The 16,159-nt window shown below is 39.9% G+C and overlaps 1 protein-coding gene across 3 annotated transcripts; it reads left to right on the top strand.

Moving 5' to 3' along the window:
- Positions 4,517 to 12,552, top strand: LOC8064482 (probable inactive beta-glucosidase 14). Of its 3 annotated transcripts, none has more exons than XM_002448128.2 (12): positions 4,517 to 4,751; positions 9,304 to 9,370; positions 9,476 to 9,534; positions 9,686 to 9,761; positions 9,874 to 9,948; positions 10,021 to 10,108; positions 10,196 to 10,448; positions 10,547 to 10,662; positions 10,767 to 11,022; positions 11,298 to 11,400; positions 11,876 to 11,984; positions 12,161 to 12,552. In XM_002448128.2, the coding sequence occupies exons 1-12, from the start codon at positions 4,623 to 4,625 to the stop codon at positions 12,375 to 12,377; spliced, it is 1,548 nt and encodes a 515-aa protein (XP_002448173.1). In that variant the 5' UTR covers positions 4,517 to 4,622; the 3' UTR covers positions 12,378 to 12,552. The 3 variants fall into 3 exon arrangements, with proteins under 3 accessions (XP_002448173.1, XP_021318919.1, XP_021318918.1); XM_021463243.1 differs by having other exon boundaries at positions 4,566 to 4,751; positions 9,877 to 9,948; XM_021463244.1 differs by lacking the exon at positions 11,876 to 11,984.

The raw sequence follows: 16,159 nt of genomic DNA, 5'->3' as shown, positions 1-16,159 counted from the left end.
CTGTAGTCATTGATCTATAATATAGATGAGGCTTCTATGATATGTGAAGATAGTAAAATCCTTGTGCTGCAAGTAAGAGTGCTAGTGATTGATCGCAATGAGAATTGCTAAGTACTCGTTTTCATATGTTGAAATGCCATGTGTGCACATGCCAAATGCCTTACTAACAAAGGCTAGGGGTTGGCCATTTGGAAGAAAGATGACGCCCACGCTGGTATCACTAGCATTTGTTTGGAGCTGGAACTATTGAGAGAAGTCAGGAAGCTCCAAAACTGGAGCATCAGTGAGTGTTTGCTTGAGTGTATCAAATGCAGTTGTATCAGTTGAAGTCTAGACGAACAACACTCCCTTTTTAAGTAGGTCTATCAAGGGTCTTGCAATAATAGTGTATTGCTTGATGAATTTCTGATAGTACCCAGCGAAGCTAAGAAAACTACAAAGTTTCTTGACATCTTGCGATCGGGCATGATTTGATAGCTTCAATTTTAGATGGATTAGTCAATACCCCCTCTACACTAACCACATGTCCTAGGTAGCTAGTTGATTGTTGAGCAAATCTACATTTGGATAACTTGACCAACCAGTTGTCCTTTAAAAGAAGAGCGAAGACCTAGGCCAAGTGCTGGAGATGTTCTTCATAGGATTAACTGTACATAAGTACATCATCAAAGAAGACAAGAACACAATTGCAAAGGAGAGGATGTAGCATAGTATTCATGGCACTTTGGAAGGAATTGGCGCACCTATTAACCCAAAAGCCATAACTATGAATTCTATGTGCCCTCAATGCATTTGAAATGTAGTTTGTGCTCTTCCCCTAGGACAAGATGAATCTGGTTGAAAGTTGCCCTGAGGTCCAAATAAGAGAACCAACTAGCACTCGATGGCTCATCTATAACTATAATTGGGAGCTTGCTTCATGGTGAGAGCACATTTAGTTGGCAGTAATCAAGGCACAAGCGCTAGATGTTATATTTCTTGTGCACCAATAGGACCAGAGAGGAGAAGGCACTTGTACTTGGATGAATTAGCCTAGACTATAACATTTTTCAAACTTGGGCTTCAATCTCTACCTTTAGGACCAGGGAGTAGCGATAGGGTCTGACAGAGATCCGTTGCGTGCCTAGAAGTAGGGTTATGGTGTGATCATAGGCACGACAAGGAGGCAACTATATATAACTTAAAGGGATGTTGATATTGATCAAGCAGCAACTAAACCTTAGGACTGAATCAATGTCAAATAGGTGATGAATTTGAATCATAGAGCATTGAATTTGCTCTAGCAAGCTGTTGTGTAACACAATATAATCTAGACCATAATAAGGTATCTGAATCCAACACTAAAGCAATTGATGTTCATAGGGGAGAATGCTTGTAACTAGTCCATGCCGATGATCATGTAGTAGGTGCCAATTAGTTTAAGAGTAGAGTGGAATGTGTACCCCTGAATAGACCACTCGCCATACTGAATTTGGGTTGTGAAAGCAATAGAGCCACCATTGGCAACCTTGAATAAAATTAGGGATTGCAATGGCTGAATGCCAGAAAGGGATTCAGCTATATTGATGTCCAAAAATGAGTTGGTGCTACTACTTGAGTCAAGTAGAATAGTGATGGAGTGACCCCTAAATCAACCCATGAAATTGCAGAGTTCTGGGTTGCACCATTGTAGAGACTGCTGCCATAGAGGGGAGCATAAACATTTGATCTATTGGCACAGGTGTATTATCCATAGAGCAATCTTCTTCAGCAAAGATATCTTGGCATAGGTCCCAAACCTCCTATACGGTGCGCATTTGTGGCCTTGATGCCACTTTTTGCCACAACACATATAGAGGTCGTGTGCCTTATGGTATGAGTGCAGTGACTGCAACTTGTCATCCATTCATAGAAACGTGATGGTGTTTAGTACGTCATTCTTCAGGATGGTGCTTGTCTATTGTGGGGGTGCCAGGGAGGGTGGGTCGTGGCGGCGGCGCAAGAAGAGGTAGCAGCCCACACACGATCATTGGCTTAATGAATGACGGCCCCTCTGAGCATCTCCTTCCGTCGTGTTGGTTCAACATCCTCCTCCTCCTACAAAATGGCGAGCAAACACGCAACATCAAGATTAGTGGGATGTTGGACTAGAACAACAGAACAAATGTCATCATGGAGCTTGTTAATGAATCGAGTGGTGTAGGATAAGGTACCTGGTTTTGGTGTATAAGTAGAAAGTTGTTCAATGAGATCTACAAATTGGTCAACATACTCTTGGATAGAGCTTGTCTGCTTGATGTGAAAGAGTTGGTAGAGGAGTAATTCATGTTGATCGTGGTAGAATCACATGAGGACCATGGCACATAATTCCTGCCACCCAATCTATTTTAGGTGGTGGGCAACAAACTAAATCTAGTGTTTAGCAGAACTAGTGAATTGCATTGTAGCGATGCACATCCGCATTGAGGGATCAACGAAATACATGTTGAAGTAAGAATTGGCTTGAGTAATCCATAACTAGGTGTAGTGTCGTCAAACTAGGGAAAGTGCATCTTAGGTAATTGGCCGAGGTGGGAAGGTTGGGGATGGTGAGAAACATTGGCAAGGATAGGAGGTGGCGGTGGTGGCTACGTGACAGGGATCTAGAGCAGGAAGAGAATATGTAGGAGGTGAAGCTAACATACCATTGGCAAGGTTCGGCACTATGGTCATAACCAAGCCATAGAGCCGCTTTCGTCTAGTTGATGTGACGCGTTGCTTGTTGGGCTACTTGGTAGTAGTCTAGCAGAAGGGTACATGATGACCAACTCTGGCTGAGACAGGATTCCCACCTTAGGAAGAGGGCACTCCACTGAGGAGTGTTCCCCTTATGTGATGAGGCGCCTCATCTCCTTGCAGAGGTCGTCGAGATTCCCATCCACCTCTAGACGCCAGACGACAAGATCCGCCACGGCAGACTCAACTGCGGCCACCCAGTCATTGCATTCATTAGAGATCTCATGGATGCACACTAGCTCGAGGTCCACATCCGCTGCTCATGGTCAGAGATGTGCTTGTCGAAGAGGGCACCTATTGGAGTCGGCACGGAGATCGTTGATCTGCTTGAAACACTTCGTCAAATAGGTGGTGTATTGTTGGGATCCATGACTCCCTTGGCTTGTTAAAGTCGTGTGAAGTGTGAGTGGGGCTTCGGTGGATCAAGCATGCGGTGACGCCGAGGACATATGCTATCATCACCGCGGAGTTGCGGTGGTGCTGATCAGATCTGAGATGATGGAGAAGGATTGGCATCCCGTCGGATAGGTTGTCGGCTAAAGTATACTCGATTGAGTTATGTGCTCTGTTTAGTTGATAGATGTTGTTCTCTTCCTACTCTCCCTCTACTCTGCGTGGGCTCCTTGACACAGATGTTATAAACCTAGTTCGGGCCGCTCAATCACACACTCCTGGGCCTTAGACGAGATCCCTTCCTGGGCATTGTTGTAGCTTGGCTATTGCCTGGACGTGGGGTTCCGACAACCACACCTTGACCTAATGGTTCATAAGGTGTCTGCTCAAGTCTCCCTTCCTACACTCCTCATTTGTCACTCAAGAAAATGCAATCATTCACGCTTGGAAACAGCGCAAGCTTCAACCTCGTCCGTATTTTCACTACTCTCATTGATATTTGAGCCGCACAAGACCACAACTAATAAATGGTGTGATGCTAAAGTTTTGATATTTAAGCTGGCCTGACATTACAACCACACGGGAAAATTGGTGGCCCGTAGTAGCCTCGTACCAGGATGAACATGCAAGAATGAAAGCGAAGGATGGGGACGTCCATCCATGAGTGAGACACCCACCACCACACAGTGATGCCACAGGAGACTCTTGAAACTCTAATACCTAACCACTCGTTGCAATCGTGCAGTGATCATACTTACAGCCCTTGAGTTTAGTGGCACTGAATCAACAAGTATCCATCAGTTATAGTAGTACATCACAAGTTGTACCATCTTGTGGCTGTGTGTTTCTTGTTAGACAGAGGTCGGAAGTAATTTTTTCAAGGCCTTAATATTATGAGATCTCTTATATTATCTCAATGTATATGTCTGAAATCTGAATCGTGAAGTGAGACTAAATCATTTGCATTTCTGATGACAGGTCATACTGAATCTACTAGTGTCCATCATCTATATACCATGCATGCACATGCTGTATGTGTCACATAGCCATAACTCCTAATGAATCTACACGTGTTACATGTGTTGTTGGTTCGTTTTGCCTGCATACAATTAGGTCCCTGTCCCTCTCCAAATTAAAGGATACTTGTGCAGGGTCGGTGGACGTTGGACGCCAAGACATTATAATCGAGAAGGACAGAAGGTAAATAAAAAAAATTAAGCGGAAAAAAAAAAAATCTCTTCCCGCGTGTGCATTCTACACGGCTCTAACATCCTCAGGCGTTCACAGCCGATTTGAGCCGTAGATTTAAAAATTGAATGCTAAGTACGTAAAAAAGTCGATCTTTCAAAGCCTAGCTCTAAGCGCTGCGTTCCCGTGAGATTAGTCTTGGTATATAAATAAAGAGGGCACAGACCACAGACTGTTGCCCGCTGGTGGCCTAGCAAAGCAGCCAGTTAAGCCAGCAGCGAGCTACAATGGCGGGCGTGATAATTGTGCTCGTCTTCTTTCTTGCTCACCAGCTCTTACCGTGCGCTTCATCAGCTATTGATCGCAACCAGTTCCCTCCAGACTTCCTGTTTGGGACCTCTACCTCTGCTTACCAGGTACGCCCCACACTCACCTACCTATTTGCCTCGAAATGTGAAGAGCATTCATTCTTGGTTGGAGGTCCTCACACAATAGATAGACAAAGACATTGCTATTGTGTCGATCGGTTCTCTTCAGTTTGCACATAAAGATGCTCATACAGATGAGCGCTGGGAGCAGGGAACAAGGGCATTGCCGACGTACTACGCCAGCTCCTTCCTCAGGCGTACGTCGTGCTCCCATTCGATCGAGCTCACAGACACGCGCCAAAGCCAGCGCCCATGCATGTTAGCATCCACATGGATAACCACATCCATTTTGTGGGGGAGATTCGATTCAAGTTCTTGGAGCTTTACAGGGGCGGAGTGAGGGACGGACGATGTTGGTGCGGAGGAAGCAGGGACAGGTGCCGGGATGCAAAACCAAAACTGATACGGTGCCAGTCCCAGCCCAAGCCTACCAGTTAAAATTACACATCCACCCGCGCAGTCAAAATCCATATCCTAGCTCCTCCGTGACCGTATTGGTCGTTTCGCGCGCAAAGCGCTCTCGTCAGCGCACAGCGGTACGCCGGCCGGCGATGGCGCGCGCGCACCGCTGTTGCGTTGTGGTGGTGTTGTGTTGCACTGCGGCTTCAGCGTAGAGAGGTAGCTCGCGTAGGAAGCGAGGGCAGAGGATCCGCGTGGCTGTAGATCACGTTGCTTTAATTAATATTTGGCGCACATGAGCCAGCTAATAAAGAGGTTAGCGCTTTCATTACCTTATTCACGTTGCTGCAGATGAGCAGATCGATTCATTTAGGTTCGGTGTGCCAATAAGTGTCTAGTTTAATCAGAGGAGAGGGGTACTAGTACTTGTTAGTGCAGCGAGAATGGTTTGTTTGTTTGCCATGTTACTGAATATAGCAGAGATCTAATCACTTCTAGAGGTCCATCATGGGGTTTGAACAATTTTTTTAAGCCTCTGGATTTGCGTAAGTGACAACCTTTGTGTAAACGCAGCATATCTTATCTTGAGTAACATCTAGTGGATTGATTGAATTCTAGCTTTAGTATGAAAAACTAAAATTCAATCAGTCCACTAAACGTTACTGAAGATAAGATATGTACTAAAACTAAAAATTTAATCAGTTCACAAAACGTTACTCAAAATGAGATATGCTGAGTTAAGATCACTCAAAAAAAAGATGTGCTGAGTTAAACATCGAAAAACATAAACAATACGCAAAATTGCATGCGCTGCCGAGAGCATTTTGGTGTGCAACGAATGGAAGAGCCAGACTAGACATTTAGGCTCTATTTGCTTGAGCTTATGTGCCGAATCTATTAATCATTTAATAATATTTCTTCTATCAAGAAATCAGTAAACAATACTTTCAGCCATGATTTTTTAGAAGACACCAAACGGGCTACCAGCAAATCGCTTCGACCGAGAAACGTTTCATGTATTCTGCTTGTGTTTCTAAATCGGCTAGAGGACGGTTTCGTACCGATTCTTTTTTGTTTCTCTTGTCTCCCGCGTGTGCTATCAGAATATGATTCTGATTCACCTCATGAAATTTTGTTGAGATAATCCGAATCCGAAACGTTTCTCTAAGAATAATCTAGATTCCTACCAAATGCACCATTTAAATGGTAGGCTTGGGCTAACCGGGACACGTGTTCATGTGGGTTTGCTAAGTCAAGAAACTACCTTCCAAACTGCTAGAGGTAAAAAAAACGGTTTTAATAATTGCCGGTAAGAAGATTTCTAGTTTTATAAATGAGGGAGAAAAATCGAACGACCACATAAATTAAACCTTTTCCTTTTTACTGCTCTCTGGACCACGTTTACAGTTATTTGGGCTTTTAACATTATGCCAGTAAAAATAGCTATGGACTATTGTGATAGGGCCACTTATATGGACTACTTAATTCTAAAAAAAATTATATGGACTACTTCATCCAAATTCATTATGCTTGCCCTAAGCAGATTAATTATAAGCATACTTCCTCCGTAAAAAAAATGTATAATTCTTGTTTTCAGAGAAGTCAAACAATTTCGAGTCTGATCAAATCTATATAAAAACTACTAACATTTATGAAATAAATGTCATGATTAGTCATGCAGTATATTTTTATAGTTAATATATTTGAAGACGTAAGTGTTGTTACTATTTTTCTAAAACTAAGGTCTTGTTTAGATCCAAAAAGTTTTTGGATTTTGACACTGTAGCACTTTCGTTTTTATTTGACAAACATTGTCCAATCATAGAGTAACTAGGTTTAAAAGATTCGTCTCGCGATTTATAGGCAAACTGTGCAATTAGTTTTTGTTTTCATCTATATTTAATGCTCTATGCATGTGTCATAAGATTCGATGTGATAGGGAATCTTGAAAAGTTTTTGATTTTTGGGTGAACTAAACAACACTAGTACAGAATTGCTCAAAGCCAACGGTGGAACATAATTTTTACAGACGGTTTTAATTAAAGAACGCCTGTGGAAAGAAATTGGTTTACCCGACTACAAAACCGCCTATGAAAATCAATTTCTACAAATGCGCCTGTAGAAATACATTTGAACTTGAATTTTTTGAGCTTTTCAAATGACCTCGTTTGAAAAAACTGTCAAAATGAAAGTTGTAGATCTTGAAAAGTTATGAAACTTTGTAGTTGATAATTTTTTCATTTAAAATCATCTTGTCATTGAAAACTATGTTTGAATTTCTTAAATTTGAAATTCAAATTTTGTAAATGACCTCGGATGAAGGAAGTACCAATATAAAAGTTGTACATCTTTAAAAAGTTATAAAACTTTGTAGTTGACGACTTTTCCATTTGAATCCGTTTAGGGCCTCAAATAATCAATTTATGCTTGGTTTATGATAGTATGTGGGGAACTAAACTCTAATTCAAACACAAATGAGTGATAGGTGGAGAGGAGGGTACGCGCAAGGGCGAGGTCTCAGGTTCGAATCCCACCGACCGCGTAGCACGCGATTTTACGTGGCGAGGTCTCAGGTTCGAATCCCACCGACCGCGTAGCACGCGATTTTACGCGAAAAAATACGCGACTTTCCAGTGAGCCTTCATGTATTAATTTTTTTTTCCTATTTTTAAAAACAGGCGGTTGGCATAACTGAACCGCATGTAGAAATACATTTCCACAGACGGTTCTCAGTTACCCGCCTGCGGAAAAATTTATTTCCACAGGCCACCAAACACAGGCGATTCGCCAAACCGCCTGTAAAAAGAGGTTACGAACCGCTTGTATAGTACCTCTGTGTAGTAGTGCAAGGCCTAAGTGTAACGTACATTTCAAATCTAGAATTGCATTCTTTTTTGATGAAGGGAGTAGGTCATAGAAGTTCTGCATTGGGTACAGTACACATTTGATATATCTTGGTTCCGAATTTTATTTTTAGCAATCTTGTGAATTTTGCCTAGGTATTAGGTTTCACAATTGTTTGGGCTGAGAGAAAAAAATAACATTATTGCGTTAATCTGAAGTAACTGTGGATCATTAATCCAGATGACTGACAATTCAACAATTACTTTAAGAAAACGCTAAATACATGTGAGTCATTTTCAAAACAAAAAATTACATGTGAGTCTCACTAGCTAGTTTCTACCACATATATCATTATTGAACCTGAAACAGTACGGAAAGGCCATGTATTACTCGGGCTGAACAACTACTAAAATGAGCGAAATTGCCATTTAAACAGTATGAATGGGAGATAAAACTGAAACAATGTTAGATGGAGGCACTAGGCCAGGGGAATCGACACAAGCAGGATATGTGTTGTATATATTCGCCAAAAAAATGTATCTAAAGGGACAACAGGAAACCTATCATAATCAAAACCGTCTAACAGGGGAGGCCCCTACTTAAGTTTTTTATTATAATATCACCAATGCCATCCTGATATTTTCTTGCTTTCTTCATATTTTTTTGAGGGATCAGCAGGGGAGGCCCCTACTTAAATTTTTTATTATAATATAGACCATTGGCGGACTCAAGGGGGGGTCTGGGGTGGCTCCAGCCCCCCTCTTGGATTCAAAATTTTTTTTAACAGATTCTTTTTAGTAAAAGACTCCATGTATTTGGTATTTTTCTATGTTTATTTTATAAATCTTTGCTTTTGAGCATTTTGAATCAATATTGAATTATCAATCTTAGCTATATCTATTAGTGTATTGGATTGAGCGAGCAAAAAAAAATTTAGCTATGTTATTTAGCCCCCCTCTTGGTCCGTTTCTGGGTCCGCCACTGATATAGACTGTACAAGTTACAAGGCTTGAAAAGTCCACAAGGGAAAAAGAAAATATTACAAAAGTTACTCTCTCCACAAATTTAAAGGGGCCTTAATGCACTGTTTGGCTTTGATGCAAACCAAGCCAAGTTCCTTTTTGAAATCTGCTTTCCAAGTAGCCAAGGAAAAGCTTGCACTGTCAAAAATTACTCTGTTTCAAGTGGTCCAAATAATCCAGCAAGCTGTGATAACAATCTTTCTTGCTTTCTTCATATTGGGATGCCTAGCTAGATATTCCATAACTTTTATTAGTACTGTTATCTGACTGTCCAGATTGAAGGTGGATATTTGGAGGGTAATAAAGGCTTAAGCAATTGGGATATTTTCACCCATAAGCAAGGTGAAGCATGATAATTTATAGGAATTAATTTAGGCATAACTCCTAGATGTCAATTCATTTTTATTCTTCTCTGAGTCACCTGTTTTCTTTATTCAATCCCTTTAGGTACAGTTGAGGATGGGACCAATGGTGACACTGCTGATGATCACTATCATCGTTACATGGTATGTATGCTACAAGTTTTCCATGGATTTCAATTTTCATGGTAATTTAGTAATTAATATAAAATTGCAATCAATAGTGGTAGTTGATATTACAATGGATCTTGGTATCTGTTCAACTACTTGAGACCAGAGGCATTTTTCTATGCTCCAGGAAGATATTGAATTGATTCATTCCTTGGGTGTCAACTCATATCGATTTTCCATTGCATGGGCAAGGATTCTACCAAGTGAGTTTGACAATATTTTAGTTCTGTACTAGTCCCTTCCTCTCTTATGGCACAAATGTGGTTATGCATATTTTTTTAGAAAAAAGGTTGTTGAAATAATTTGTTGCTACAGAAGGCCGCTTTGGGCATGTTAATCCAGATGGTGTAGCATTCTACAATGCTCTTATTGATGCTCTTCTACAAAGAGGTATTAGTTCAATAGATATGAGCAATAAACACTACTTTGAAGATATGGAGTTCTGAACTACATTGTAAACAGGTATAGAACCATTTGTGACGATATCTCATTATGACATTCCATATGAACTAGAGAAGCGATATGGTGGATGGTTGAGCCCCAAAATTCGGTATGTCCATTTCTTTATCTGTGATAAAAATGGCTTCTAATTCTTGATTGGTTGGTTGGTTTGACTTCAATTCTAAATACTTTTTAGGAGGGACTTTGGTTACCTAGCAGATGTATGCTTCAGGATGTTTGGTGACCGAGTAAAATTTTGGATAACATTTAATGAGCCAAATATATTTGCAAAGCTCAGCTATATCTATGGACGGTACCCTCCTGGTCACTGCTCAAGGCCATTTGGGAACTGTACTTCTGGAAATTCTTCAACTGAGCCATACATAGTGGGTCACAACATGGTATTGTCTCATGCAAATGTGGTCAGCATTTACAAGGAAAAATATCAGGTACCAAATATGCAACAATAATCTCATTAGGTTGAGTTGCTGAAATGAAAACACCAATTAAAGAAAATTGTTTGTGGAATATGATTGATGTTTGGTAGGGGAAACAAGGTGGTTATATTGGAATTACAGTTCTCTCAAGATGGTACGAACCATTCCGAAATATCCCAACAGATATCTTAGCAGTTGATCGGGGTCTATCTTTTGGCGCTCCATGGTACTAATCTTTCTGTTATATTGATACCAAGAATGTAAATAACACTTTATTTTCTGATAACAAGCCATGTATTATAGTATGGCTAATTTGCTTAATTATGCCAGGTTTCTGGACCCCATAATTCTTGGTGATTACCCCTCTCCGATGCGCAAGATGTTGGGTCCAAACCTACCTGAATTCACATCAAAACAAAAGAAGATACTACAACCATCCAAGTTGGATTTCATTGGTTTAAATCATTATTCAACATCCTATTTGAAGGACTGTATCTACTCATCACCATGTGAATTGGATCCATTTGATGGGGATGCCCAAATTAGTACTTCAATAGACAGAGATGGAATACTTATTGGTGAAAGGGTAAACATGCATTGTTGCAATATTAGTTTATTTGACATAGGGAATAGGCCAACCTCTTGGCCAAGAGGATAATTGTTTCCATTTAGCCCGGGCCTGGGTGCTCATCTGGTTTAAGTAGGACTAGCTTAGGTGGTGATGCCCACGTCCTATTTTAATGAATGCTAACTAGGAAGAGCAGTAGAACTCTCGGTCATTTTTAGAAAAAAATGAATTATCGATTGTTAGCCAAGGAAGTATAGAAATGATTGTTGATGCTTGCAATCTCATTCATGCAGACAGGGTCGCCATACTTGAATGTCGTTCCATATGGGATGGAGAAAGTGGTCATGTATTTCAAAAGGAGATATAATAACACACCAATGTATATCACTGAAAATGGTATGGCTTCTACCCATCTCTTTATTTTTTAGATGGAATAAACATAGTTCTAATGAAACTGTATTCTAGATGTTTTTATTGTTGTAATTTGAGTATGACATTCCAACAATCACACACAACACTATGTGTTAGGACATTGATAGGATTGTTACAAGTATTTTACCTTAGATATTTACTCACATGAATTTAAATTATTTAGATTGAAAACATGTAAGTTATACGTGCTAGATTTGTATTCAGAAAAATGTTTGAAAAAAGTTTAACTAAATAGTACTAGTCAAAGTTTGCAGAATATAGTGGATCAAAGATACCCATCAAAGATAATGCAAAGTCAAATGTGACAAATAGTTTTACCAAAGGGGGTGCTTTCAAAATTAGGATTCATATATAAACATAAAAATACCAAGAAATGTGGCCCCACTAAGCTATTCTAGTCATTCATGGTCCAAACTCATATGCTATAAAAATTTTGCAGGTTATGCCCAAGCAAGCAATAGCAACATGTCTGCCAAGGATTTTACTAATGACACAGGAAGAGTAGATTATCTTCAAGGCTACCTTACCTTTCTGGCCTCAGCGATAAGGTAACTGTCATAACTCTCGATCAGTCTTGAACCAGCTCAGAAGCAACACTTTGTGGCTTTGATCCATACCTTGGATAAATTGTCTGCATCCGCATGTTCTTCCTCAGCTCCTTTCTCTCTGATCACTAACTAAATCACATATTCTTCTTGTATGTCGATCGTTTCACTCTCTAAAGGAAAGGGGCTGATGTGCGTGGCTACTTCGTGTGGTCTCTTCTCGACAACTTCGAGTGGAACTCTGGGTACACACAAAGATTTGGGCTCTACCATGTCGACTTCAAGACACAAAAACGAACCCCAAAACTATCCGCGAAATGGTATAGTGAGTTCCTCAAGGGGTCACCCCTGAGAACAAGGCCCCAAAATGGAAATTCCTACCAGTACACTGCCTAATCCATGGACCATTTATCCTCAGAAGATTAGTAATTTGTATATGTTTAATCACACTTTACACATAAAGTTGATCACATGTTCTCATATAAGTTGTCTCAATGATTTTGTATATATGTGCCATGTGTATGTATGCATATCAAGACATCAATAGACAATAGTGCAGATATGGGCATCAGTCCTTGTTTTCCCAACCAGGACTAAAGGCTCCCCTTTAGTCCCGGATAATACCAACATGGACTAAATTGGGATCCAGACCTTGCCCTGGTATTGCCACATTTAGTTCCAGTTGGTGCTGCCAACGGTACTAAAGGTACCCTTTTTTTATTTTTCTTTTTTATTTTATAATTTATTTCAATTAAATTCTTTTTTATTTCAGTTAGCTTTCCGTATACGTATTCTATGCTACTATACTTATAAATTTTCGTTCAAGCATCATACATACATATTCAATCCTAATCATCTTCGTTACAGTTGGGAACTGTATTTTCTTCCGTTATCATAGAACTCTCCATTGGGATATAAGACCTGGTCATTAAAAATCCCATTAATAACTCCTACTAATAATTCTGCTTTGATATGATCAATTCGTATGACCTTTTGCTTCTTCCATTCACGTTGGGAATGAAAGAAAAAAATATGAATATATTTATGATTCGCATGTGTGTACACATCAACATAATGGTAATAAATAAATTGTGTGTATTGTTTACGCACTTCAGGGAACTCTTCATTTGTTTTCAACACATACTGCATGAGGTGCTCGTAAATGTAGTATCCACATAAAGTTGTTTCCCGATTTCTGCTCCAGACAGAAAAAGATTCATCAACTAATAAAGCATGATAATAATAAATTGAACTAAATAAAGATGTGGGGACCTAGGTAGTACTTACTCTGTATTCATCTAGCGATAGAGGCAAGTCCATTCACCACAGTGTTTATCAGTGAACTTTACCCAGGCACTGCCTAAAAAAATAAATAAATGAAGTTATTCCCATGATATTAAGAAAATAGCGCAAGAGTTATATTGTGAAACCAAAATTACCTCCGGAGAAGATCTAATATGTCCTTGTACTTTGATCTGTCTTCTCTTAATGAGTTCAAGATTTTTACATGACTGTTGGAGGGAAAGATCGATGACCAACGATATCTAGTGAAAATTGCATGTTATATATAGGCACTAGCGGAGGGCCGTGAAGGCCACGCGCGCTAGGTGCTAGCCCCCCTTCCTCCATGCACTGTACACTGAAATTTTTCATGTGTGCTCCTTAGCATTTCTACCAGATGTATAAAAGTAGTGTTAGCTTGTTGAATGTAAACTCAATCTACAGATTGGCCCCATCTTGGTTTGGCACCATGCTCCAGGAATTATGCATAAAGCGGCCAGCCAAAGAGTTCCAACATATGAGAATTTAGTGTAGCTTAATTGATTAGATTTTTCCTCTGAGGTTAAGTTCTATTTTTCTGAATTTATTCTCGTATTTGATGATTTAGCATGCTGGCTATTTTTTCCGTGATAGATGACCATGTTTGTCGATATTGGTGCACATATGATGAGTAATGAATATTAAAACCTATCTGCTTGGTATTTCAAAATTGCTCATACCCGCGGTAGGTGACCGCTCGGTCGACAACGCAGTGCATATGTTGACTCATGAATAATAAAATCTGTATTTCGAAAGTGTCTGTTCGTTAAAGTGAGTATACATGCATCTATGTGAGCGTCTATATCTATAATGAAACATATGTATTCTAACAGAACCAAAAATTTAAAAATATATATAGTAGACAAATAAAATTTATATAAATTAAAATATTTATTGTAAATTTTGTTGTCTAGAGGATATAAATAGACATATATAACATGATTTTATTTATTATACCTTTTAATATGAACATAGACTATTAAACACTATATTATATATTATAAAAAAAGTTTGGATTGTTAGGGGGCCATGGCCCCTGCTAGCCCCTGGCCTCGTCAGTAAGCCACTATACGCAGGCATACCTCATTAATTACACTCAACATGGAGTAAGCAAAATAAAATATGCACAAGACAATTAGAATAGTTTCATTGTCTTGTAATTCCCTTCTTTCTAATTCAAAAAAGAAAGGGGGGCGTTGTTTATGTAAGAACCTGAAGATATTCTTCTCCACTTTGACTGGTCATTTAGCAATATTGTCCTTGAATATGATATTTGGATTATGAAACCAACAGCAAAGACTCCTGCTTTTTTGTGGTTCACCATCTCCAATCTGCATATATATAGTACAAAAGAATATAGTGAGAGGATAATTATACATATACAATGAACTATCGTGCAAGAGACGTTAATTATAGAAAGAAACACTTACAGACACCAATAGCTAAGGAGAGATTTGTTGAGAGCCTCCATGCATGCATGTAGAATAGTTGGTGTAATTCATTGAAATCAATATGTATCATGTCCTCACCACAAAAGTACTTCTTTAACTTCTACAATAATCCATCTAAGTACCACATGATTAACAAGTACATTTGCATTTGTAGCAATGGAAACGAGTCATGGTTGACAAGACTCCTGCCATACTTATAGATCTTCCATTCATCAATGCACAAGGCTTTTTGGTGGCAATCCTATCCCCGTGAGCAGGTCTTCCTTTGTCAGACCAGTTGTTCTATCAACATCTAAAGTTTCTCTTCATCGATATATTCGCCACCTTCATGAACAAGGAGCGGCTTGATTGATTGCAAAGATTGTTTCCTGAGCTATACAACATCTTTCCCTGCTCTCTTCACTTTCTTCCCTACCTTATATGACTTGTTGAGAGAGCAGCCATAGTCTTATAATGGCAGGGGCTTAGATTTTTCATGTAGCTTTTTCTCATATTGGTCGACTTGTTTCCTTAGTACATTGTAGGGTACGAACATTGGCTTCTCTTGATGGCACTTTTTCTTTACACTTTCAAAGAAATTCTTCACATCGACTACTATCATCGCTATTGATTCCTCTTCAGACTTTTTGTAAGGCAACTTCTAGGGAGAGGGATTTGTCCTATGGGTGGCTTTCTTTTTTATCGGGGACTTCCGCCTCAGGGGTGGGGACTTCCTCTTATGCTTCTGGGGCACAGGAGGTGGAGGGGGAGACTACGGCGGTGATGGAGGAGACAACAGAGATGTAGATGCAGCCATGCCATGGTACGCATCATCATCATGAGAACTCTCATGATCCGGAGATTGAAAAATTGGACTTAAGCTAGGGGACCTATAAGTACAAAAATGATTGAGAGTAAACAGTTAAATACGAGAAGACAATTGAAAATGCTTGAAAAACTATTTCATTCACTTTCATCAGCACCTATGATGAGGTAGTTGAGAGGAGGCAATGGTTCCCTAGGTGGCACCCTGAGAATCATGATGTAGCGCTTACGCCATAGAATGAATGCATGCTCTGCTTGTCCTAAGGTCTTCCCCATCACCTTGAGGAATGTCAAGACCTAGTTCTCTATAATCTTTGATAAAATCTATCCACCAAGATGCTAGCATAGCCTGCTAGAATCGGATTCCCTTGGACTCTTGGTGATTTGTCAAGGTCCACGGGAGAAACAATAGTGGTAGCCAGTAGGACTGTGATATTCTGCGCGAGAATGTGCAGCTCACAAGGTGTCATCTTCTGAGTGATGTCATCCATGGGGTAGTGCTGCCATGTATCATCATCTTGATTTGGGAGCCCCGTACATGGAAGCGCAGCTGCTTCTCAGCTAAGGGGGGCTAATGTTGACGCCAACTCTAATGTTGACCGC

This window comes from Sorghum bicolor, chromosome 6 (genome assembly GCF_000003195.3).
Source record: "Sorghum bicolor cultivar BTx623 chromosome 6, Sorghum_bicolor_NCBIv3, whole genome shotgun sequence".
NCBI lineage: Eukaryota > Viridiplantae > Streptophyta > Magnoliopsida > Poales > Poaceae > Sorghum > Sorghum bicolor.
This window is presented reverse-complemented; position numbering and strand designations above follow the sequence as displayed.

Bases quoted from the DNA above. Each gene is read 5' to 3' on its own strand.
- LOC8064482 (XM_002448128.2), top strand. From the start codon at position 4,623: ATGGCGGGCGTGATAATTGTGCTCGTCTTCTTTCTTGCTCACCAGCTC. The intron at 9,371-9,475 runs GTGAAGCATGAT...CAATCCCTTTAG, and splicing joins TATTTTCACCCATAAGCAAG to GTACAGTTGAGGATGGGACC. The intron at 10,663-10,766 runs GTACTAATCTTT...TAATTATGCCAG, and splicing joins CTATCTTTTGGCGCTCCATG to GTTTCTGGACCCCATAATTC.